This window comes from Malaclemys terrapin, chromosome 1 (genome assembly GCF_027887155.1).
Source record: "Malaclemys terrapin pileata isolate rMalTer1 chromosome 1, rMalTer1.hap1, whole genome shotgun sequence".
Lineage (NCBI taxonomy): Eukaryota > Metazoa > Chordata > Testudines > Emydidae > Malaclemys > Malaclemys terrapin.
The window spans coordinates 222,061,524-222,086,129 of record NC_071505.1 but is presented as its reverse complement, the minus strand read 5'-3'; the positions used below and the strand labels follow the sequence as shown (position 1 = coordinate 222,086,129).

The window sequence follows — 24,606 nt, the reverse complement described above, 5'->3', positions numbered from 1 at the left end:
TAATTTTGTATCATCTGCAAACATTGCCACCTTACTGTTTACCCCATTTTCCAGATCATTTATGAATATGTTGAATAGCATTGGTCCCAGTACTGATCTTTGAGGGATCCTGCTACTTGTCTCCATTGTGAAAACTGGCCATTTATTCCTATCCTTTGTTTTCTATCTTTTAGTCAGTTACTGATAGATGAGAGGACTTTCCCTTTTGTCCTATGACTGCCTACTTTTCTTAAGAGCCTTTGGTGAGTGAACTTCTGAAAGTCCAAGTACCCTATATCCACTGAATCACCCCGTACACGTTTGTTGACCTCAACAATTCTTATAGATTGGTGAGGCATGATTTCCCTTTACAAAAGCCGTGTTGACTCTTCCCCAACAAATGGTGTTCATCTATGTGTTTGATCATTCTGTTCTTTACTATAGTTTCAACCAGTTTGCCTGGTACTGAAGTTAGACTTATTGGCCTGTAATTTCCAGGATCGCCTCTGAAGCCCTTTTTTAAAAATTGGCATCACATTAAGGCTCTGTAGTCATTTGGTACAGAGACTGATTTGAGCAATAGTTTACATACCACAGTTAGTAGTTCCGCATTTTCATATTTGGAGTTCCTTCAGAATTCTTGGGTGACTCCCATCTGTTCCTGGTGACTCGTTGCTGTTTAATTTATCAATTTGTTCCAAAACCTCCTCTAATGACACCGCAATCTGGGACAGCTCCTCAGATTTGACACCTACAAAGAATGGCTCAGGTGAGGGTAATACATGTAATTTGATCCTTTACTGTGGTCTTTTTAAAAAGTTTTCATGCAGTTTGCAGACATGTCAGGCTTGTGAGTGTTCCTTTTAATTTCTGTTTAGCTGGCCTTATTTTTGTGTAGTTCCCCTTTTTGAAATTAAATGCTACTGTGGTGAGTTTGTTTGGTAATTTTCCCCTACAAGGATGTTAAATTTAATTACACTACGGTCACAATGACCAAACTGTTCAGCTATATTTACTTCTTGGACCGATCCTGTGCGACACTTAGAACTAAATCAAGAATTGCTTCTTCCCTTGTGGGTACCAAGACTAGCTGCTTCAAGAAGCAGTCATTAATGGTGTCTAGAAATTTTATCTCTGCATCCCAACCTAAGGTGACATGTTCCCTTTGAGATCCCCCATTATTATTGGGTTTTCTGGTTTTGTAGTCATTCTGATCTCCCTGAGCATTTCACAATCACTGTCACCATCCTGGTCAGGTGGTGAATAGTATATTCCTACTGCCATACTCTTACTATTCAAGCAAGGAATTTCTATTCATAGAGAGTCTATGGTACCGTTTGATTCATTTAAGATTTTTATTATATTTGACTCTGTGCTTTCTTTCACATATAGTGCCTCTACCCCACCAACACAACCTACTCTGTCATTCCTATATATTTTGTACCTGGTATTACTATGTCCCATCAATTATCATTCTTCCATCAAGTTTCTGTGATGTCTATTATTATATCAATATCCTCATTTAATTCCAGGTACTCAAGTTCACCTACCTTAGAATATAGACTTCTTGAATTTGTATACTTATAAAATTTGTCAATATTTAGTTGTCTGCCGCCATGTGATGTAACTGAATGGGACTTTTTCATTCAACTTTTTCTCTTCAGTTCCTATCTGTACTTTATCAACCTCTATCATCTCCTCTTTATTGGGAGTATCCCCTTTAATAACTGCTCCCCTAAGGGATATATGTCTGTCAGAATCATCATCTCCTCCATACCTGTCGGCTTCCTCCTTCCTCCAGGCCTTAGTTTAAAAACTTCTCTACGGCCTTTTTAGTTTTACATGCCAGTGATCTGGTTCTGTTTTAGTTTACGTGGCGCCCATACTTCCTGTGAAGGCTCGGCTGTTCCCAAAAGGTTCCCCTGTTCCTAATGAAGCTAAATCCCTTCTCTGAACATCATCATCTCATCCAGGCATTGAGACCCTGCAGTTCTGCCTGTCTAACTGACCCTGTGCTTTAATCTCTTACCTAACCATCTAAATTTGTCCTCCAGAACCTCACTCCTACCTTTCCCTATATCACTGGTACCTACATATACCATGACCGTTGGCCCTCCCTAGCACTGCACATAAGTCTGACTAGATTTCTCAAGAGGTCCATGACCTTTGCATCCAACAGGCAATTCACCATGCAGTTCTCTCAGTCATCACAAATCCAGTATCTATATTTCTAATAATTGAATCCCCCATTACTATTACCTCTCTTTTCTTAATAACAGCGATCCTCTTCCCCAGAGAGGTATTCTCAGTGTGAGAGGTTACCATGACGTCATCTTGAGAGAGAGTCCCAACTATGGATTGTTTCCCTCTGCTCCAGTTGGATGTTCTCCTTCCCTGAGACTTTCATCCTCCTCAACAGCACAGAGGCTGTTAGACTAGGGATGGGACCGTTCTATTGAGTCCCTGAAAGTCTCGTTTATGTACCTCTGTCTCCCCGAGCTCCTCCAATTCAGCCACTCTGGTCTCAAGAGCCTGTATTTGGTCTCTGAGGGCCAGGAGCTCCTTGCACCGAATGTACACCCATGCCACCTGCCCATAGGGCAGGTATTCATATATGCTGTGCTCAGTTCAATAAACTAGATAGCCCCCACTGTGCTGCTGCCTGCATTATTTTTACTCTTGCAGAGGTTTTGTTTGTTTGTATGTGAGGAGGGGTTATGGGGGGGGGCAGGGAGGGTGTTATTTGTCTACATTTAGAGAATGTTTATTAGGTGTATTTCGTACTCACATTTTCTCTCTAAACTCACAAAACTCCCCTGCTCACTAGCTCTTCTGGTCACTTAGGAGCTGGCTTTTTAAACCCCTGTTCTTCCTGAATTAGCCCCACCCCCTAGTCAAGGGATCCTAAAGGGACTAGAGATCAAAGGATGGCAGCCTAGAGCCTCGCTAAGAAGCTCTCAGCCTTGCCGAGGGAGGCTGCTCAACACACAGCCCCCCCAAACAGAGCACATTATAAACGTCAATCCAATAGGCACACGAGGGCAAGCAAACAAGCACACAACAACAAACAAACAGACAATAAACTCATTCCAACAGTCACATATTTGCTTCTCCTTTACCTGGAGAACTCCCTCGTTCGCTAGCTCCTTTCATCGCTTAGGAGCTGGCTTTTTAAACCCCTTTTGTCCCTGAGTTAACCCCACCCCCTTGGCAATGGATGCTAAAGAGATTTGGGATCAAATTGGAAATTCTTCTCCTTCTTTCTTTTTTTTTTCTTTTCTGACACTTTTCCAAGTGAGGGTCATGGCAGCAGCATGGAGAGTAGGGAAGATGAGACCTCCTTTTCCTCTGCATTAGGTTCCAGCTCCTCCTGGGGGGTTCCCCAGCATTCCCAGGCCATCCGGGAGATATAATCCCTCCAGCGTGTCCTGGGTCAGCCTCGGGGCTTCTGCCCAATGGGATGTGCCTTATCAGGTGCCCGAACCACCTCAACTGGCTCCTCTCGATCCGGAGGAATAGCAGCTCTACTCTGAGGCTCTCCCGAATAGCCGAGCTCCTCACCCTGTCTCAGAGAGTAAGCCCAGCCACCCTGAGGAGAAATGTCATTTCCACCGCTTGTACCCATGAACTCGTCCTTTTGGTCATTACCCAAAGTTCATGACCATAGGTGAGGATGGGGACGTAGAGTGACCTGTAAACACAGAGATTCATCCGAGAACTGAGTTCTCACTTTACCACCACGGATCGGTACAGTGCCCTCCTCACTACCGCCGCCACACCCATCTGCCGGTTTAGATTCCGCTCCCACTTGCCATTATTTGTGAACAAGACCCGTAGATACTTAAACTCATCTACTAAGGACCGCTGCTCCCCCGTCACCTGGAGAGAGCAGTCCACTTTCTTCCCAGAGAGGACCATGACCTCTGATTTGGAGGTGCTGATTCTCATCCCAGCCGCTTCACACTCAGCAGTGAAACGTTTGAATGCACATCAGAGATCGCAGTCTGAAGGACACCATCTGCAAACAGTAGAGATGCCACCCCCAAGTCCTCACCCACAGCTTAGCTGCACCCTGATATCATGTCCATGAACATAACAAACAGGAGTGGGGACAAGACACATCGTTGGTGGAGTCCAACACCCACCTTGAACAAACTCGAGAATGCTGAGAATAGGAATGCAACTCTCACTCCGAGAATAGGGGGACTGGATAGCACGCAAAAGCAGCACCGGCACCTCATACTCCCACAGCACTTCCCACAAGACATACCTGTGAACGCAGTCATATGCCTTCTCCGGGTCTACAAAACAAAGGTAGACCGGATTAGCAAACTCCCACAACCCTTCGAGTTTCTGTGAGAGAGCCAAGAGTTGGTCCGGTGTTCCATGGCCAGCAGGGAATCTGCACTGTTCCTCCTGAATGTGAGGTTAAACTAATGGGCATAACCTCCTCTCCGGCCCCCTGGCATAGGCTTTGCCGGGGAGGCTGAGGAGTGTGATCCCCCTATAGTTGGAACACACCCTCTGTTCTCCTTTCTTAAAGATTGGGACCACCACCCTAGTTTGCTAGTCCAGAGGTGCTGCACCCGCCTTCCACGTAACATTGAAGGGGCGTGTTAAACATGACACCCAAATTGGAATTAAGCCTCCTAATTAGCCCAGTGCCCTACCTAGAAAATCATCTTTCTTTCTGCTATAGTGTCTAAGTGCAGGTAAATGTATCTTCATTACGATGACCCAATGGCTTTTGCAGAGAATTTAGATCTTATCACATCCAGGTTTTAGGACATTCTGTGTGTGTGGTTTATTTTTGTCCTTTCCTGAATTTGATTATGTATCAGGAACACTTTGGCAAATACATTTGTTTTGAAGCATGGCTTCAGTGAGAGCTGTAGGTGTTTCTGGAAATCAGCATCCTTCCATTTAGGTACTCACATTTGGTACTTCCATGCATATCAGCTGCTCATAGGCTAAAACCTTCTACAGTTTGAAAGAATACTTTAGAACATCAGTCAATATTTTCAATTTCAAAATATGTTTTTGTTGTAGATAATTTACATCTTGATATTAATTAGTATTTACTCCATTTTGAGGATCTGTGGCAGGCTGATCTCCATTTGGCAAACTTGTCGTGACTGAGAGAAACATCAAGTAATAGGAATTTGTTATATGTTGAGAAGTTTCTGCACATTCGCTGCAAAGTTTACTGCAACACACAGTCATACAGCTTTCTCCCTCTTGACCATTTCAAAAACTACTTTTCAGTAAAGAAACAGACACACGGATAATGTGAAACAACTCACTATTAATCATTTGTATTATGGTAGTTGCCAAAGGTCCCAAACCAGGATGGGAGCCCAGTACAAACACAGATGAATACACAGTCCATGCCCTGGAAAGCTTCAAATGTCTGCCATTCTGACAGGAGTGTAATAATAATAATTAATGGAGATATCCCATCTCCTACAACTGGAAGGGACCTTGAAAGGTCATCAAGTCCAGCCCCCTGCCTTCACTAGCAGGACCATGTACTGATTTTGCCCCCGATCCCTCAAGGATTGAACTCACAACCCTGGCTTTAGCAGGCCAATGCTCAAACCACTGAGCTATCCCTCCCCCCATGTTACAGTATGCCTCAAATTAGTTTTTTAACTGGCTTTCTCCAACCAGTGTCATTGGTAGATGACCTTAAGCTGTCTTGTGCAGTGACTAGGTGCCTATTTTAAGTACAATTTGTTGAAGAGAAGCTGTATATTGTTTTTCAATCTGTGGAAGTGAATTACTTTTTCTCTGATCTTCTCTACAGCAGTGGATGGATTTCTTGTTGATGAAATACTTCTGTTGAGGCACTGTGAATCTGAGGACTTTCTACATCAACCTCTGGTAAGATTCCAGGAGGAGAATGTCACTATTCCAGTTATGTTCAGTATTTATCTGTATAAAGTACTGCTGAGCTAAAATCAGTGTGGTGATTTCCAGTGCAGATTACAGATGGTTAGGGATTAACCTCCTCTTCCATCCCACTGCAAACACTCCTAAAATGAATACACTACCCAGATCTTGGGAAAGGTATATTATCTCCTCTGCCTCTACACCAAGAAGTGTTTCCCCAAAGAGTTCTTTCTAACATCACAAAGTAACACCTACAGTAATTTCAAATACTCATTTGGTTGGTTAGAGATATGCTGCATTTGAGGTAAATGAAAAAAGCAGCTATTGGCTTTTTCACTTCTTCCTGAGTCAACCTATCCAGAAAGGAAAAAAATGTCCCTTCTACTCAGCCAAAAGAATGGTTCCTATCATAATCTGAAAATATAACTATCTTCAAAGAGGAGTCCAAACTCAATACATAGGGCCAAATTCTGTCTCTGTTACACCACAGTAACTCCACCCACTCCATCAACTCTACTGAGTTACACTAGTGTCACTGACAACACAATTTGACCTATAGCTCCTTCATCTTTATAAGGTTCAAAGTCTTAGTGTGAACATTAAAGGACAATACATACATAAAAGCTGCAGTTAATTTTATAACAACCAATTAAAAGGACTTTAACCAGAAGGAATGTCTCACTGAGCCAGATCTTCAGTTGGTGTAGATTGGAATAGCTTAATTGATTTCAAGATGAAGATCTGGCCCATGGCATTTTAACAAAACCAAAAGAAGCAAAGCTATATCAATAAAAGCATGGCATTTTCCACCAGCAGGAAAGGTACCATACATACAGTGCATGAGGTACAAATTCAAATTGACCAGATTTTTCCCTCTAAAAATACACCCAGCTTGTGCCAGAAACCATTTTTTTTACAATCAACCAGTATGCTGAATTAATCAGTCACCCTAAGACAACCTAAATCATGCTAATCTAGATTTGACAGGAATTTGCATTAAATTTCCTTGAGTACATAATCATAATCATAATTACATCCATCAGTCTCAACATCAGTCTTTTATTTTTTATTTTTTTGGCAAATGAATCATCTCTTTGGACCAGGTGGACCAAATTCAGAGATGAGTTTAAGTAAATGAAGAGGGAGTATAAGTGAGTATAATTTACATCCAGCCCTTCAATGTGTATGTTACGCCAACTTAGATTCCATCTAGACTCCCTTGATTTACTTGCTTGGACTTTCACCACTTTATCATGTAATTTACAGGTCCCTTTGCACATCACCTTAGAATTTGACTCAAAGGGAGTCTAATTTGTATAATGCACTGTACTGGGATGTGCACTCCACACCAGCCCTCCTAGGGTTATCAAGGGTCTGAGAGGCCAATTAGTTACCTGGCAAGACGCGGGGCCAGGGTTAGTTAAGAGTGAAGTCCTGCTGGGGAAGGATTGGGACAGCACTATAAAGCCAGGAGGCTGAAAGCAGAAGGGAGCTGCAGGGGAAGGAGTCTGCAGTCACTTCCTGGAGAAGGGAGACCATCAGAGACAAGGAAGAAGTCCAGATAGAGAGTAAGCCTGGAGATCCTACCCTGGAGTAAAGAGTCTGGCAAGAGGCCAGGAGTGGTGTAGTAGCCACAGGGAATAGAGTAAGCTCCAGGGGTAAACCCAGAAACAGGCAAGACAATAGAGAGGCTGGGTAAGAAGGAGCCCAGAGAAACAGCAACAGGGACTAGGCCTGAGCAGATCTAGACTGCTGGTTGAAGAATCCCTAGACTGGAACTTGGTGTAGTGGGCAGGCCCGAGTTCCCCTGTAGCCACTGGCATAGGGCCCCAAGCTGGGGATGAACACCCTCAGGAGATGGCATTTGGATCATTTGTCCTGTTGGATTTTGTAACCTTGGAAGTGGTGGCGGGGAGGGATAGCTCAGTGGTTTGAGCATTGGCCTGCTAAACCCAGGGTTGTGATTTCAATCCTTGAGGGGGCCATTTAGGGAACTGGGGTAAAAATCTGTCTGGGGATTGGTCCTGCTTTGAGCAGGGGGTTGGACAAGATGACCTCCTGAGGTCCCTTCCAACCCTGATATTCTATGATTGTATGAAATGGTGACCTGGCCAGAGGGCCAAGTTACAGAAGCAACTTGCAGACCAATGCGCAGCAAGGAGGCACCGGATGCAGTGAGAGCTACATTCCCAGACCTAGACACAAGGAAGCACACCCTGTTACGTTTACATACTAAAGGGTGAGAAGAGAGAGCTGAACAGAGAAAGCACCTCATAAGTAGGTGCTTCTTCTGTATTTTAACTTACACTTTCTAGACTTCCTGGCCATGTAAAGGATCCTAACTCACACCACCGTAAACATTATCTCTGAATCTGGCCCTCTATGTCTAGTCCACAGCTCAGGCCATTTAAATCTATCAAAAAAAAAAGTGCTCTTTCAATTTGAATGCTAGAAAATTGTTAAGAGCAAGTGACATGTACTGAAGGTGTTGCTGGGGGGCAAGGGAGAAAGATACGTGCATTATAAAAGAGGGAAAACAATCAGGCAAATCCTTGAGAACGTCTTTGTGTCTCCAGATACCCATTTTATGCCTTCCACAGTTTTCCAGTTATTCAGCATCAGGATCATTATCCTCTAAGTCATGTAGCTCACTTGGGATCTGGATTTCAATTGTGCTAGCAACAGAACCTAGCAAAACAAAAGAGAAAGGACTCTGTTACTTTCAGAAATAGGTGGAAATAATTACTGACTGGGTCATTTAAAAAAATAAGATGGCAAGGTGCTAGTTCTGTTTAACCTTAAACAGTAGGAGGCCTGGTCTACACTGTGACTTTAATTCGGATTTAGCAGCATTAAATCGAATTAACCCTGCACCCGTCCACACAACGAAGCCATTTATTTTGAAATAAACGGCTCTTAAAATCAATTTCTGTACTCCACCCCGATGAGCGGAGTAGCGCCAAAATCGATATTGTCATTTCGAATTAGGGTTAGTGTGGCCGCAATTCGATGGTATTGGCCTCCGGGAGCTCTCCCACAGTGCACCATTGTGACCGCTCTGGACAGCAATCTGAACTCGGATGCACTGGCCAGGTAGACAGTAAAAGCCTCGCGAACATTTGAATTTCATTTCCTGTTTGCCCAGCGTGGAGAGCACAGGTGACCACAGATAGCTCATCAGCACATGTAACCATGCAGGCCGATAATCGAAAAAGAGCACCAGCATGGACCGTACGGGAGGTACTGGATCTGATCGCTATATGGGGAGAGGATTCAGTGCTAGCAGAACTTCATTCGAAAAGACGAAATGCCAAAACTTTTGAAAAAATCTCCAAGGGCATGATGGAAAGAGGCCACAATAGGGACTCAGATCAGTGCCGCGTGAAAGTCAAGGAGCTCAGACAAGCCTATCAAAAAACAAAGGAGGCAAACGGTCGCTCTGGGTCACAGCCGCAGACATGCCGCTTCTATGCCGAGCTGCACGCAGTTCTGGGGGGGCTGCCACCACTACCCCACCTCTGACCGTGGATTCCAAAGTGGGGGTAATCTCATCAGCTACACCTGAGGATTCTGCGGACGGGGAAGAGGAAGAGGAGGAGGAGGACGAGCTTGCGGAGAGCACACAGCACTCCATTCTCCCCAACAGCCAGGATCTTTTTCTCAGCCTGACTGAAGTATCCTCCCAACCCTCCCAAGCCAGTATCCAAGACCATGACCCAATGGAAGGGACCTCAGGTGAGTTTACCTTTTAAAATATAAAACTTGTTTTAAAAGAAAGCGTTTTTTAATGATTACTTTGCCCTGAGGACTTGGGATGCAATCGCGGCCACTACAGCTACTGGAAAAGTCTGTTAACGTGTCTGGGAATGGAGCGGAAATCCTCCAGGGACATCTTCATGAAGCTCTCCTGGAGGTACTCCAAAAGCCTTGCCACAAGGTTTCTGGGCATGCAGCCTTATTCCGTCCTCCATGGTAGGACACTTGACCACTCCATGCTAGTAGCAAGTAATCTGGTATCATTGCATGACAAAGCCTGGCAGCGTATGGTCCTGGTGTTTGCTGGCATTCAAGCAGCATCCGTTCTTTATCTCGCTGTGTAATCCTCAGGAGAGTGATATCGCTCATGGTAACCTGGTTGAAATACGGGAATTTAATTAAGGGGACAGAGGTGGCCGTTCCTACTGGTCTGTTTGCCTGTGGCTGAAAAGAAATCCTTCCCTGCAGTTAGCCAAGCGTGGCGGGGGGAGGGGGGAATTGGCCTTGAGCTTTTCGCGTTTGGCTAGCAGGGATCTTCCCTGTTACCAGCCACGTGGTGGGGGGAGGGGTACAGCAATCATCGCAGATAATTCATGGCGGGCGGGGGGTTAGTTTGGTTTCTGCAGGGATCTTCCCTGATACCAGCCACGCAGTGGGGGGAGGGATAAAGCGATCACCCCAGAGAATTGGATGGTGGGGGGGGGTTAGTTTGTTTTCTGCTGCTGAAGGTTAACAGGAAAACCGCAGCAGTCAACGGGCTTTGCTTGGTATGTGGGAAAGGAAGGCGCAGAAGCCGAAAGACAATGGCTTACCATGGCCGCATGCAAGCTGAATTCTGTTGCCCGGACCTGTGTCTGTGATCTCTAACACCAAAGCCACAGGCACTGAATATTAAGATGGAAAATGCGACCTTGTCCTGAAATCACATGTGCTATGTAATGTGAATAGTGTTGTTCACTATGAAAGAGTATAAGCATTGTTCTGTAAAATGTATCATTTTAAAAACGTCTCTCCTTTTTTTCAACCCTCCCTCCAGCAGCTGCAAATTTTTCAAGACTCCCTCCTCCATCCCGAAGGCTATCTCAGATAAGGCGGCGGAGAAAGAGGACGTAAGACGAGATGTTCTTGGAAATAATGGAATGCACCCACAATGAAAGAGCTCATTTGAATGAGTGGAAGGACAGGGTATCTAAATACAGGAAAGATGCCAGTGAGTGTGAGGTCATGAGGGACGCTCGAGATGAGAGGTGGCAGGCTGCAACGCTGGGGCTGCTGCATGATCAAACAGACATGCTCCAGCATCTGGTGGAGCTTCAGGAATGGCAGCAGGATAACAGACTGCCGCTGCAGCCGCTGTATAAGCTCCTTCCCCCCTCACCCTGTTCCATATCCTCCTCACCCAGACGTGTAAGAACGCGGGTGGGGAGGCTCTGTGCACCCTCCCACTCCACCCCAGTGGACAACCCAACCAAAAGGCTGTCATTATATTGAATTTTTTCAGTGGCCTTTTACTTCCCTCCTATCCTCCTCCCAAACCTCACCCAGATTACCTTGTCGGTTCTCTCCCTATGTTTATAATCAATTAATAAAGAATACATGATTTTTAAACAATAGTGACTTTATTTCCTTTAAAAGCAAGCTGTGATTTAAGGGGGGAGGGTGGTTTGCTTACAAGGAATGAGTCAATCAAGGGGGCAGGTTTTCAACAAACAGAACTTTCACACCGTAGCCTGGCCAGTCATGAAACTGGTTTTCAAAGCTTCTCTGATGCGCAGCGCTTCCTGGTGTCTGGCTGCGCATAATCAGCAGCCAGGCGATTTGCCTCAGCCTCTCACCCCGCCATAAAGGTCTCCCCCTTACTCTCACAGAGATTGTGGAGCACACAGCAAGCAGCAATAACAATGGGGATATTGGTTTGGCTGAGGTCTGAGCGAGTCAGTAACGATCGCCAGCAACCTTTTAAATGGCCAAATGCACATTCTACCACCATTCTGCACTTGCTCAGCCTGTAGTTGAACAGCTCCTGACTACTGTCCAGGCTGCCTGTGTATGGCTTCATAAGCCATGGCATTAAGGGGTAGGCTGGGTCCCCAAGAATAACTATGGGCATTTCAACATCCCCAACGGTTATTTTCTGGTCCGGGAAGTAAGTCCCTTGCTGCAGCCATTTAAACAGATTAGTGTTCCTGAAGAAGCGAGCGTCATGAACCCTTCCTGGCCAGCCCACGTTGATGTTGGTGAAACGTCCCTTGTGATTCACAAGTGTTTGCAGCACCATTGAAAAGTACCCCTTGTGGTTTATGTACTGGGTACCCTGGTGCTCCGGTGCCAAGATAGGGATATGGGTTCCATCTATCGCCCCACCACAGTTAGGGAATCCCATTGCAGCAAAGCCATCCACTATGACCTGCACATTTCCCAGAGTCACTACCTTTCGTAGCAGCAGCTCAGTGATTGCTTTGGCTACTTGCATCACAGCAGCCCCCACAGTAGATTTGCCCACTCCAAATTGATTCCCGACTGACTGGTAGCTATCTGGCGTTGCAAGCTTCCACAGGACTATCGCCACTCGCTTCTCAACTGTGAGGGCTGCTCTCATCTTGGTATTCTGGCTCTTCAGGGCAGGGGAAAGCAAGTCACAAAGTTCCAAGAAAGTGCCCTTACGCATGCAAAAGTTTCACAGCCACTGGGAATCATCCCACACCTGCAACACTATGTGGTCCCACCAGTCTGTGCTTGTTTCCCGGGTCCAAAATCGGCATTCCATGGCTATAACCTGCCTCATTAACAGCATGATCTCCAAAGCACCGGGTCCCGCAGTTTGATAGAATTCCATGTCCATATCCTCATCACTCTCGCCGCCGCGCTGCCGTAGCCTACTCCTCGCCACCTGGTTTTGCAGGTTCTGGTTCAGCATAAACTGCACGATAACGCGCGAGGTGTTTACAATGTTCATGATTGCTGTCTTGAGCTGAGCGGGCTCCATGCTTGCCGTGGTATGGCATCTGCACTGTTCACCCAGGAAAAAGGCGCGAAACGGTTGTCTGCCATTGCTTCCCTGGAGAGGGGGGAGGATATACCCAGAACCACCCACAACAATGTTTTTGGCCCCATCAGGCATTGGGATCTCAACCCAGAATTCCAATGGGCGGAGGAGACTGCGGGAACTATGGGATAGCTATGGGATAGCTACTCACAGTGCAATGCTCCGGAAATTGATGCTAGCCTCAGTAAATGGACGCACACCACCGAATTAATGTGCTTAGTGTGGCCACATACATTCGACTTTATACAATCTGTTTCCAAAATTCTAATGATATAAATTCGGATTAATCCCGTAGTGTAGACATACCCGGAGTCTTGGTACATAAGCTTTCAGACCACAGAGCTCTTTGGCCAGAAGCTTTATGTATTCAGACACACAGTATGTGAGGGCAACAAAAGTTATCTTTATCTGCCCTGTGCGTTGTTGCTTTCAGTGTAATTGCATTCCTAGGGAAATGGTTGATTGCCTTACCCAGTGAGCTATTGGGGAGCTAAGTTATTAAACTTAGAGTACTTAATGTGATTGTGGGAGAGTCTGTGAGCTTTGGCCAATAATTTCTGGTGCTTTGAGCAAAGATATTTGTTAAAGCAACAAAAATGCGGATCTCCCTGTCACATGGGGGCACATGATGGCGGAGGGGGCGGAATGAAGTTCATGACATTTCCACAGAAACTGTGGTATTTTGTTGAACACTGTAGCCTGAAGGGAGATAGATGGCTTTTTAAAAGAAAGTTCACACAAGATCTGCTGTAGTAGGCTACAGAGCATTGCAGCCAGTTGCTTGTACATTTCCCTAGCTGAAATTAATGTCCACCTAGGTTCAGATATTGTTGTTAGTTCTGGTACTACTTGGGAGTGTGAGAGGTAGGACAAGAACACTTCAACTAGTGCAGGTATGATGGAATTTATTCTTTATGCTTCTTGAACAAAACTTCTCAGAACTAAATGATTTTAAAATGCTACCTTATTTTTAGAGAGAGAGAGAGAGAGAGAGGTTCTTTACACATTTCCATGGTTTCTCAGGATGCTGCAGAACAGATGTACAGGGGCCTTTGTCCACACCCTGTACATATCAGTGCTAGATTCTGCACCAGCTTCAAATAGGCCAGAGAAGACAAGAAAGGGAGCAAGAAGCTAGAATAGGAGGTTGACCTAGAGATGGGGGATTGGAGATTGACTGTGTTTGTGGATCCAATGGCTACAAGTCCAACTCTAGGGGATGGATAGATGTTATGGTCTCTACTACCTGAAGCCTGGGATTTGGAATAATGGATCCAGAGTTCCACAGTTCCCCACCCACAGACTGAGATGAGGCATTACCTTTCAAAACCCACACACTATAACTGGTTCAGAAAAGAGTTAGATAAGTTCATGGAGGATAAGTCCATCAATGGCTATTACCTAAGATGATCAAGGATGCAACCCCATGCGCTGGGTGTCCTAAGCCTCTAACTGGCAGAAACTGGGAGTGAACAACAGGGAATGGATCACTAGATAATTGCCATGTTCTGTTCATTTCCTCTGACACATCTGTCATTGGCCACATTTGGAAGGCAGGATACTGGGCTAGATGGACCATTGGTCTGCCCCAGCATGGCTGTTCTTATGTTCACACTTCTCCTGCTCAAAGCCCATTAATCCATGCTTTGAGGTGAGGTAAATTTTACCCAAAGGAAATACTCTCTTTAGGTAAGCATTAAAGGTACTCCTACATTCTCAAAATACCATCAGCCCCATTATCCAGCACATGCCACCTGAGTAGTGCAAAGTAGTTCTGAAGTCAATTAATCCAGCCACTGGAAGATTCCCACTGTAAAAGTGCTCTGTTTTGTTGTATTTCCTACTACTAGATAACTTAACTGTGGCATTGGAGTTGCAACAATATTCCTACTGCTAAAGTCCTAGCAAAAAACATGTTTTGTGGGGTGAAGGGCATGATAACATTTCCTCTTTGGCCACCAAAAAGGAGGGCAGCAGCATCTTGCAAACTAACTCTCTAGTTCATGTTTAACTAGATCTTCACATTTATAAATGGAAGATGGAGGCTCCTTTCATACACAAAACTTGAAATAAACCTTTCTGTGGCACTTAACAGTATTGTTTGTTGCCTGAATACCATAGAAAAACAAGCTCTTGGGTTTATTTTTATTGACAGTTACCTGCAATCGATATAATTTCTAAATCAAACCAAGTTTTGTTTTAATCATTATTTTTACCATTGGCCATGAAAGGCTAAATCATTTCCTTTCTCCCTGGGCCAAATTCATCCTGGTGTAATCCATCTTATGTATCTAAGTCTGTTGTGGTTTGAGGTTTTACTCACGCTAACGGAATACCATACTTTAACTTGGGAATGTAAGTAAGAGAGTGATTTCCATTCAGATGAGAGAGAGGCACAAATGGATGTTAGGAACATTAGCTTTGTTAACAGAATGCAAACCTCCAAGACTTCATAACAATTAAATACTTCCAGTTGGAACCACTAGGAATTCCCCTTAATTCTAATGATTGTCAGTCAGCTTCTCCCATGTGACCCAGAGCAAAGCAACCTTATCTCCTGTTTCTTTAAATGAATTTAGTGCTCATGAAGTTCCCAAATTAACATCTTGGAGACTGTTCTAATTATCTGCAGAGCAGGTATAGCCAATTTTTCCCTTCTAGTGGGCCTAATCCCTGACCCAAAGGGCCAACTGCACAAGAGTTAGAGTGTAGATCAGACTCCATGTCTTTTCAATTCTTGACCTCTGCTGAAACTTTCAATAAAGATGAAAATGGATTACCTCTGCAGTGGTCATTTTTGTGAAGTTGATACCTGTGATCTGGGAACTAGGCTAAGGCCACAAACTAATTTCACAGAGGTCACCAAAATGCCATTGGAGGACAATTGCTTTAGACCATTACTGACCTGGATTTGGATTCATACCACCCTTTTAGGGGCTGAAGATCTCAATAATCCATTCTCTTGAACCAACCCAATCCTGCACTCCTCTGTCCTATATGAAAAGTCTTCTTCCTGTTTACCCAAACCAAATGGATACGTGTATTCTGAATGCTCCTGTGCAATGCCTCTTGGCAAAGCTGCGTTCTTTTCTCAAACTTTTCCTTAAGAGCAGTGTTAGGATGAGCTCCTTCCTAGCCTAATGGCAAGATGGAATCTGTGCAGAGATGACTGGTACCTCCTGACATTGGGGGGAGGGGCATAATTTAAAGGTTTGTCCCCTCCCAAAACAGCTTGACTCGCAGCTCCCAGCTGTTTGCTGCTCCCTCTCCCCTGGGCACAGCTCCAGGAGCTGCCTCACAGAGTGGGGCACCTGGCTGGCAAACCCTGGCAGAAATCTGGGGGGTGGGGGGAGTGGAAACGTGTCCCTCCCTGCCCCCCACACGTCACCTCTGGTTGCAGGAGAGAAGCCATTGATGTATAGTTGGATAATTCATCTACTTTTGCTAAGGAACTGCAAAAGATCAGGTAATGTCAACCAATCTACTACTAAGCATTCCATTTTACAGTACTTTATGATTCAATGTGATCACAAAGTTGTACTAAAACCCACTGAATATTCTGACTCAACAACCTCACAGACACAATCATGTTTATTTTTATTGTTATTTTAGATTAATAGATTATAAAGATAGGCTTGAATACTGTGATCATCTAGTCTGATCTCCTCTACAACACAGGCCATAGAACTTCCCTGAGTTCATTTCTGTTTGAATTAGACTACATATTTTAGCAAAACATCAGTCTTGATTTAAAAATTGCTCATGATGGAGATCTATCACAACCCTTGATAAATTGCTCCAATGGTTAATTACTTTAAAATAAATACATTTGTGCCTTATTTCCAGTCTGAATTTCTCTAGCTTCAACTTCCAGCCATCGGATCTTGTTCCACCTTTGTCTGCTGGACTGAAGAACCCATTATCAAATTTTTGTTCCCAATGTAGATACTTATAAACTATGATCAAGTCACCCCTTAATCTTCTCTTTGTTGAACTAAATAGATTAAACTCCTTGAGTCTCACTATAAAGCATGTTTTCTGATTCTTTAATCATTCTTGTGGCTCTTCTCTGAACCCTCTCCGATTTCTTAACATCCTTCTTGATTTGTTGACACCATAACTGAACAAAACATTCCAGTAGCGGTCTGTTTAACTCTATTGCTATCTGTACCTAGATACCAGGAATGTCATTTCACCCTAGTGGAAGCCACTGTATCAGGAAGGGAGGACATTACAATTCACTGTGGAACCTTGAGTGCACACTAGGAGGGCCCACATAGCCAGTTAGTGCCAGCAAGCTAGTGTGCTCTACATTCACACCCTGGCTTGCCATGCACTAACTAGTTATGTAGACAAGCCTTTAGGGAAAGTCCCCATGCTAAAATATTTGTTTCCTGACTCTAAACACATAACTTCCCAAAGAGGGAATGCATTCTCTCTGTTTTATTTACATATATATATATAAAAAAATCTTTTCATGGCAAGCATTCTTGTTTTCTAAACATTTGTCACATTCACTTCAGCCTGCAGCTCTGAGACCTTTATGTAGCCTTTTCTCCTTCCTCTCAACCCAGAGTACTTTCACAAGCAGGTCACTTTCCACACTTAAATGTTGGTCCTATTTCCAGCATATATTATACCTTCTCCTAAAAGTAATCATACTATTTCATATGGGTAGAGAAGGCACCTATTGTAGCATAGAAGAGTAACAGGCATCTTTTTCCAGTAGCTCTTGAACTCAATACATCTGCATCTTCATCTCTTATTCCAATTCTAGTCTTCTTATGCCTCTTAAACAGGGAGTTAGACTTGGTCTTGCTGAAGGCAGAGTCAAGCCAAAATTGAGCCAAATCACAAGCTGGCTATACACAGATGAAAAAGAAAATACATCCAACAGAGTGTTATGATCACACCGTGATCAGCTGACTCAACTCACTGAGTTTTAGGGCACATCTACACTTGCAAAGTTACAGCACTGGCAATTACAGCGCCGCTCAGAGAGTGCCGAAGGAAAACCGCTGTTGTGTGTTCACACTGACAACTGCCTGCGCAATAGCATATTCACACTTGCGGCACTTGCAGCACTATTGAGAGCGATGCACTCTGGGCAGCTATCCCACAGAGCACCTTTTCTCGTTTGTCGCTAAGACTTGTGGGAAGGCGGAAGGGGTCATGGGGCATCCTGGGTCCTGTCCCAATGCCCCATGATGCATTGCTTTGCATCCCAGCAATCCCTGTTCTTCCGTCCGCATTTGGCACCATCTTTCAACGGTTTGTGTACTGTGTGCCCTGCCCTGCCTCTTTCGGGCTGCAGGAATGGATCCCGAGCTGTTGACTAGTATGCTGCTTGCACTGACCAACCTGTCACGAGTGACAGTAGAGTTATTCCTTAAACTACAAAGTCAAGAGGAGTGTGACATTGATCTCGCCACGTGTAGTAGTTACAACACAAGGTTGCTTGTGGCATTCATGGAGGTGCTGACTACAGTGAAACGCCGCTTTTGGGCTCAGGAAACAAGCACTGAGTGGTGGGATCACATCGTGATGCATGTCTGGGATGATGAGCAGTGGCTGCAGAACTTTCGCATGCAGAAAACCACATTCATGGGACTGTGTGATGAGCTCGCCCCAGCCCTGCAGTGCAAGGACATGAGAATGAGAGTTGCCTTGCTGTTGGAGAAGCGCGTGGAGATTGCACTGTGGAAGCTGGCTACTCCAGACTGCTACCGATCGGTTGCTAATCAGTTCGGAGTGGGAAAGTCGACCGTTGGAGTCGTGTTGATGGAAGTGTGCAGGAGCATTAATCGCATCCTGCTCCAAAAGACCGTGACTCTGGGCAACGTGCGTGACATTGTGGATGGCTTTGCACAAATGGGCTTCCCTAACTGCAGAGGGGCGATCGATTGCACACACATTCCAATTCTGGCACCAGACCACCTAGCCACCAAGTATATTAATCGCAAGGGGTATTTCTTAATGGTTCTCCAGGTGCTTGTGGATCACTATGGGCGTTTCACAGATTTTAAGGCAGGCTGGTCCAGAAAGGTGCATGATGCATGCATCTTTTGGAACACTGGCCTCTTCAAGAAGCTGCAAGAAGATCACTGTGGGGGAAGTCAAAATGCTCATTGTGATCCTAGGAGACTGCACCTACCCCTTAATGCTGTGGCTTATGAAGCCATACATGGGGCAACTTGACAGCAGCAAGGAGCGGTTCAACAGGCTGCGCAAGTGCAGAATGACTGTGGAGTGTGCATTTGGCCGTTTAAAAGCCCACTGGTGATGCCTTTATGGGAAGCTGGACCTGGACAGTGACAATATTCCCATGCTTGTAGCCACGTGCTGTACGCTCCATAATATTTGTGAAGGGGAGGGTGAAAGCTTCACTGGACCACAGAGGCTCAGCACCTGGAGGCTGAGTTTGAACAGCCGGAGACCAGGGCTATTAGAGGGGCACAGCACAGGGCCATAAGGATCAGGGATGCTTTGAGGCAGCAATCTGAAGCTGAAAGCCACTAATATTTGTTACTCGGGATTGCAGTGCTTGTAATGCTAGGAGGTGATTGGTGCACATGATGCAAGAAGGGGCCTTAACATAATTGTATGTTGCTTTGCAGTGCTCTTTTTGCTTTCACTTAATAGAATAAAGATTGCTTTCAAACAAACACAATTATTTTATTGAAAGACAACCACCAGAGGAGAGAGTCAAATGAAAAAAATCATCAGCAGGGAGGGGGATGGGGGGAAGGGAAGGTCTCAAGAGGAGGAGGGGTCCCGGGATGGCTACAGATTTGTGTATGTCCAGGGATCATACCCAACCAATCTCCTTTGGAGTATGTTGCAGTGGGTGCTGAACTTCAGCAGAGCCAAACTGCAGAGGGATGGGTGTTGATTGCAGTGAGTACTGGGACTCCACACTGCTGGACTGTGAGGGGGAGGAGTGGAATGCTGCGGGTAGAGAGTGGAGGCAGGAGGTTGATAAGAGTGTGTTGGCAGTGTAGGGGGGATGCATGGGAAACAGTTTTGCGACAGCCGCTGCAGGGGAGGGCGGGCGCAGAGCTGCTCGGTTTGAAGAGCTAGTATCACCTGGAGCGTGTCTGCTTGGCGCTCCATAACTGTTAAGAGCCACTCTGCGGCTTCTTTCTGGTGTGCCGCATTCTCCTTTCAGTCCCTCTTCTTGCTGTCCCACCACTCCTTCAATTCTTTTTTCTCGGCAGCGGAGTGCATCATAACCTCACGCATAAAGTCCTCCTTAGTTGTTCTTGGATGATTTCTAATTCTGTGCAACCGTTCTGCCGCTGATAACAAAGAGGGAGTTCTGCTCCCAAGCTCACCTCTGTGAAGTTTAAACGCAACATTTTACAGAAGCAGTATTGTTTGCAACACAGACAACACTGATTCAGTGAGTTAAAACACAGCCAGTACTCACACACCTGTCACTAACTGGCTGACCCCAGGCAAGCACACATGAGACACAAGACCCCCAAAATGGTGAGTAGTCACAGGGGCAGGGAAAATCACTCTTCCCGGACCCTGCTGTACACTGGGCACATGGCTCTTGGGGAGAACCAGCACTGTAGGGGGTCCTAATAATCATTCCTGTCCCCACACTTTCCACAGGAGATGATTATTATGGAAGATATCTCGCTACTGAGGGTGAGCAGGGAATAAAGGGAGGGTCTTCTCCAAGCCTGCGACTTCCACCCTGATGCTTATGCAGCTAGCCTGTGTGAAGCAATGGTCTCCCAACCCGTCAAGGCAAAGTGGCGCGGGAAAGTTACCATTAATGGACAAAACAAAGCAGCTCTGCTGAGGAACCTGTGGCAGCGGATTTCTCAGTATCTCCACGAGAGTTTCCTGGAGATCTCTGAGGCAGATTCCCGTGAAGTGAGGGAATGTATCAACAGCCTGTTCCACTGCTCAAACTAGGCATGAGCTGGGAGAAAAGCCTGCTTTCTGCAACCCTCCTGCCCCCAACAACTCGCTTCAGCAATTCCAAATTAGATCCACTTACCAGGGACCTTCTCTCCTGTTTGTGCTTTGCCAAGCTCCGACTGGGTAGGCTCCTCCAGGGTAGAAGAGAGTTCCTGACTGCATGCATCTCTGGCCTCTGAGTCATCCTCTGTCTCTGGGTCCCCCTCCCCCTCTTCATCCAAGATTGCCTCCTCCTGGCTCAGTCCACTCTTGACTGGCACACAAGCCAATGAAGTTTCCACAGGGTCTTTTGCAGTGGAGGTGGGGTTGCCACCGAGTATCATGTCCAGCTCTTTGTAGAACCGGCAGCTCATGGGCGCAGCATCGGAGCGGTGGTTTGCCTCCCGCGCTTTGTGGTAGGCGTTCCACAGCTCCTTCACTTTGACCCTGCACTGCAGTGTGTCCCGGTCATGGCCCCCTTTCAGGTTCAAAGTGCATCTAGAAATCTGTCCGTAGGTATCATAATTCTGATGGCTGGAGTGCAGCTGTGACTGCACTGCCTCCTCTCCCCAAACGTCGATGAGGTCCAGCAGCTCAGCATTACTCCAAACACGGAATTGCCTGGTGTGTGGAGCAGGCATGGCCACCTGGAAAGATGCGCTGAGACCGCTGCACGCATCACCAAGCAAACAGGAAGGGGACTTTCAAATTTGCAAAGGAATGCATGGGGTGGGGCTAGCAGTTGGTCACCTGAAGGCAGGGTGGTACAGTTCAAACCGATGACCAGAGAGCTGAGAACAGGCATTGTGGGACACTTCCTGGAGGCCAATTGCAGCGCTGTAATCACCACGGTGTCTACACTGGCACCACAGTGCTGTAGCCCTGGCGCAGAAAGCTCTAGCGCTGCATCTGCGCAGTTTCTGCACACTAAGTGGCTTGGCAGTGTGTACACCTTGGGAGTAAAGCGCTCAAAGCTGCTTTACTGCGCACAAACTTGCCAGTGTAGATGGGGCCTTAATGTCTTAGCTGTTGCTTAGCACATAGTAACTTGAAGACACACAGTGACATGCAAATCAAATCAGTTTTGTTTCATTACCAATTGACTCATTCATGATGGAGAAGTACAGAATAAATTTTCTATCTTCTCAGCGTACAGAACCCTGGCCCAATTCCTGGACTCCAACCATTGAAGAAGTTCAGATCAGGATCCAGATCTGAGCTTTGTAGCTTGGGTCCATCGCTACCTCCAAATAATAAATGTGTTTGTGTTCATTTTCTGCAGTATTCATTAGAAACACATGCTTTTCTTCACTTGAATTACCACACTTTTGTTCTTGCTGCAGTTTCTATTGTATTTTGTTTGACCAAATTTCACAGGGCTATCTCTATCTGTGTTTTGGTGATCTCATGCATTCCATCTGCCTTTGAACACTAATGATGCTATCAGATGTGAAATGTCCTCTAAGGGGCTTCATTTGAACAACAAAGAAAAAAAAGTCTTAACACTTGTTGCTCCCTACTTGCAGTTGATCTTCTGTGTCAATTTACCAAACAGCAAGTCTCCTAGCAATGACAGGTTTAAACATGCCTGGCAGGGGGCATGGTTAGGATTAAGGCTAGGAAAACATTCTAAACCAGGTGACTGCTGTGGGTCTTGATGATGTTACAGTGTTTTTCTTTGTAGTTAAGAGTCTGATCTTTCTAGGAGTCCTTCCAATCTCTACAGTACCAGCATGCAAGCAGGTGGGCCTAGGGCCGGGGATCAGTTAGTTTCACAGTGGAGATTGTTTGTTTGTTTTTTAATGTAAACTTAGTCAATCGGTGAATTTTCTCATGTCTCAGAACTCCTGCTGAAGGAGTCTTTTGAAAATGTGACCCACAGACACTCGAATGAGTGCAGCTTTCTTTCTGTGTAAACAGAAATGTGTGTGATCCATACCTACAGAGTTTGGGAGTTATATGTTTATACAACTGGCAACATTCTAGGGGAGCAGTAATTGGGAGACAAAATAAACAAATGCCTCCAGGGGTTTGACAGTACTCAACAGCTTGTTTCCAGCAAACCTAGTGCTTCCCCAACAATCATCCTGTACATATATGTATATATAGTCATGCTCTTTAACAGGTGAATGACCAAACCACCATCCGGATTCATCCGGACTTTCCCAACATGAGGTTACCTTATCCACCCTTTGCCCTAGGCATCCCCATGTGTAACTGCTGTATATTTGATCTTGATAAACCCTTCCCTTGTCAAGGTCAACTGAATCTTGGAAGATGACGCCCCTCTCCTCACATACATATTATGCTGCCTTCAGGAGTACTTGTTGTATGGCAGAAGAAGTAGGCATCCTAGACTAAAGCCATGCTAAGCCTTTTAGATTCTAATGCCTCTTCAGTATATATAATCAGGGAGATCAGAGGAAGGATTTAGTTAGAGATGTACAGAACACTTAAACATTTGACAGCTAGGGGAACCTCAAATGTGTAGCTTTGGTGTGCAAGAACTTTACCTCTTCGCATTTCAGCCATGCAATTAGCATGAACATCTGCCCAGATTGAATACTAATTAAATGTATAAAACTGGCTGGGCAAAATGTAGCCCCACTCTACTCTGATGGATAAATTCAGGCTGGTCTGGAAAAATGCATCCTATGGTAGCAGGGGATAAGACACATTGTGTTCCTGACAGTTTACATTTTACTGTTATAATTAACACAACCTAAAACCAAATGTCAAGTTTGTGCAGAGAACATATATTGTGTGTTTGTGTTTAACAATCCAGCTTCTTACTGTCGTATAGCTTTTGGAACATACTTAGTTTAATCACTTACCATTATGCACAAATACTTATATCATGAGGATTCCATTGCATTAATGGTTTTATTCAAAATTATGTTCTAGCTTTGTTATATTATTTATATATTTTACAATGTTATTTCTTCAAGTATTCATGTAGCTGAATGTGTGCAAAATATGATCATGTACAATTAATAATGGGTATGTCCCTAACCCATGTTATCTGAGCTGAATGTAACTTGCTGGACAATTGTTTTGAATGTATAAGTGCTCAGTAATTCTGCCCATGACCTGATCACCATCTCACATCTACCTTTCAGCTGTGAGTCACGGACACCTCACTGTCCCAGAGAAAAGTGTGGACTGGCCAGTAAACTGTAGATATTACTATTAATTAGAGCCCAGACTGTCCTGCCCCGACATGGTCTATGGCAGAAGCTACATCTCATGTATGTTCCACAAGACCCTGACTCAGGCTACTGTCCTACTGTGGATTGGATTCTGTCTCCACTCTCCCTGAGCCACCTTCCCAATACTAATTTGAGACCGAACACTCTAGACATAGGCTAGCAATAAATATTTCCACATTCAACCTGTAAAGACTCCCAGTATGTTCCCAAATTGAGCTTCAGATAACCCCCTACCCGATATAGTCTGGCTGTATGATTTACCATCATAAAATCCAAGACCATACAACTGTAATTCATCTACAAAATGGGGAAGAAAATTCCTTGTCATGTGATAACTAGAAGGGGGTCTCCTACCCACTGAGAGTGGATAAACAGAGTTCAGGTTGGTGTTAAAACATAGCTGTATTTCCTGACTTGCTGGGAGGTAGGTGTTTTACACTACTGGTCCCACATTCTAGCTTCCTGACTCTCAAACATTTGTTGTTAATGTTACCTTTGAATTTCCTTTTAACTACATATTTTTAATAGCTACAATGATCTATTGTTTTACATGAATAGTTATGCCTTTCCAAACGTAAGTGTATCTTACTGAAGACTTTCCTCTTCTAAATACGTAAATCAAATACCTGCAGAAGGCTAAGGTAAGTTAATGCAACACTTTGCTTGTAACAAACTGATCTGGTGCATGGTAAGGGAAGGAGAGCTATTTTCTTATGGTCTCTTGTGTAACCCACACACCTTCTGGGTGTGATGTTCTGTCCCATCTAGTGGCACCGAGACCATTTAGAAAGAGTTAAATGAGTTTGCTCT

General features: G+C 44.9%; 1 protein-coding gene across 3 annotated transcripts in view; it reads right to left on the bottom strand.

Annotated features, from left to right (window-relative positions):
• Positions 1–554: 554 nt before the first annotated feature.
• GPR143 (G protein-coupled receptor 143) overlaps positions 555–24,606 on the bottom strand; it is a 56,344-nt gene continuing 32,292 nt past the window's right edge. For 2 of the 3 annotated variants that reach the window (XM_054008109.1, XM_054008128.1), the window contains exon 10: positions 555–730. In XM_054008109.1, coding sequence (XP_053864084.1) covers positions 594–730 — 137 coding nt within the window. In that variant the 3' untranslated portion in view covers positions 555–593. Of the gene's footprint in view, positions 731–5,096; positions 8,560–24,606 lie in introns of those variants that run through there. The other variant, XM_054008117.1, reaches the window with a different exon arrangement.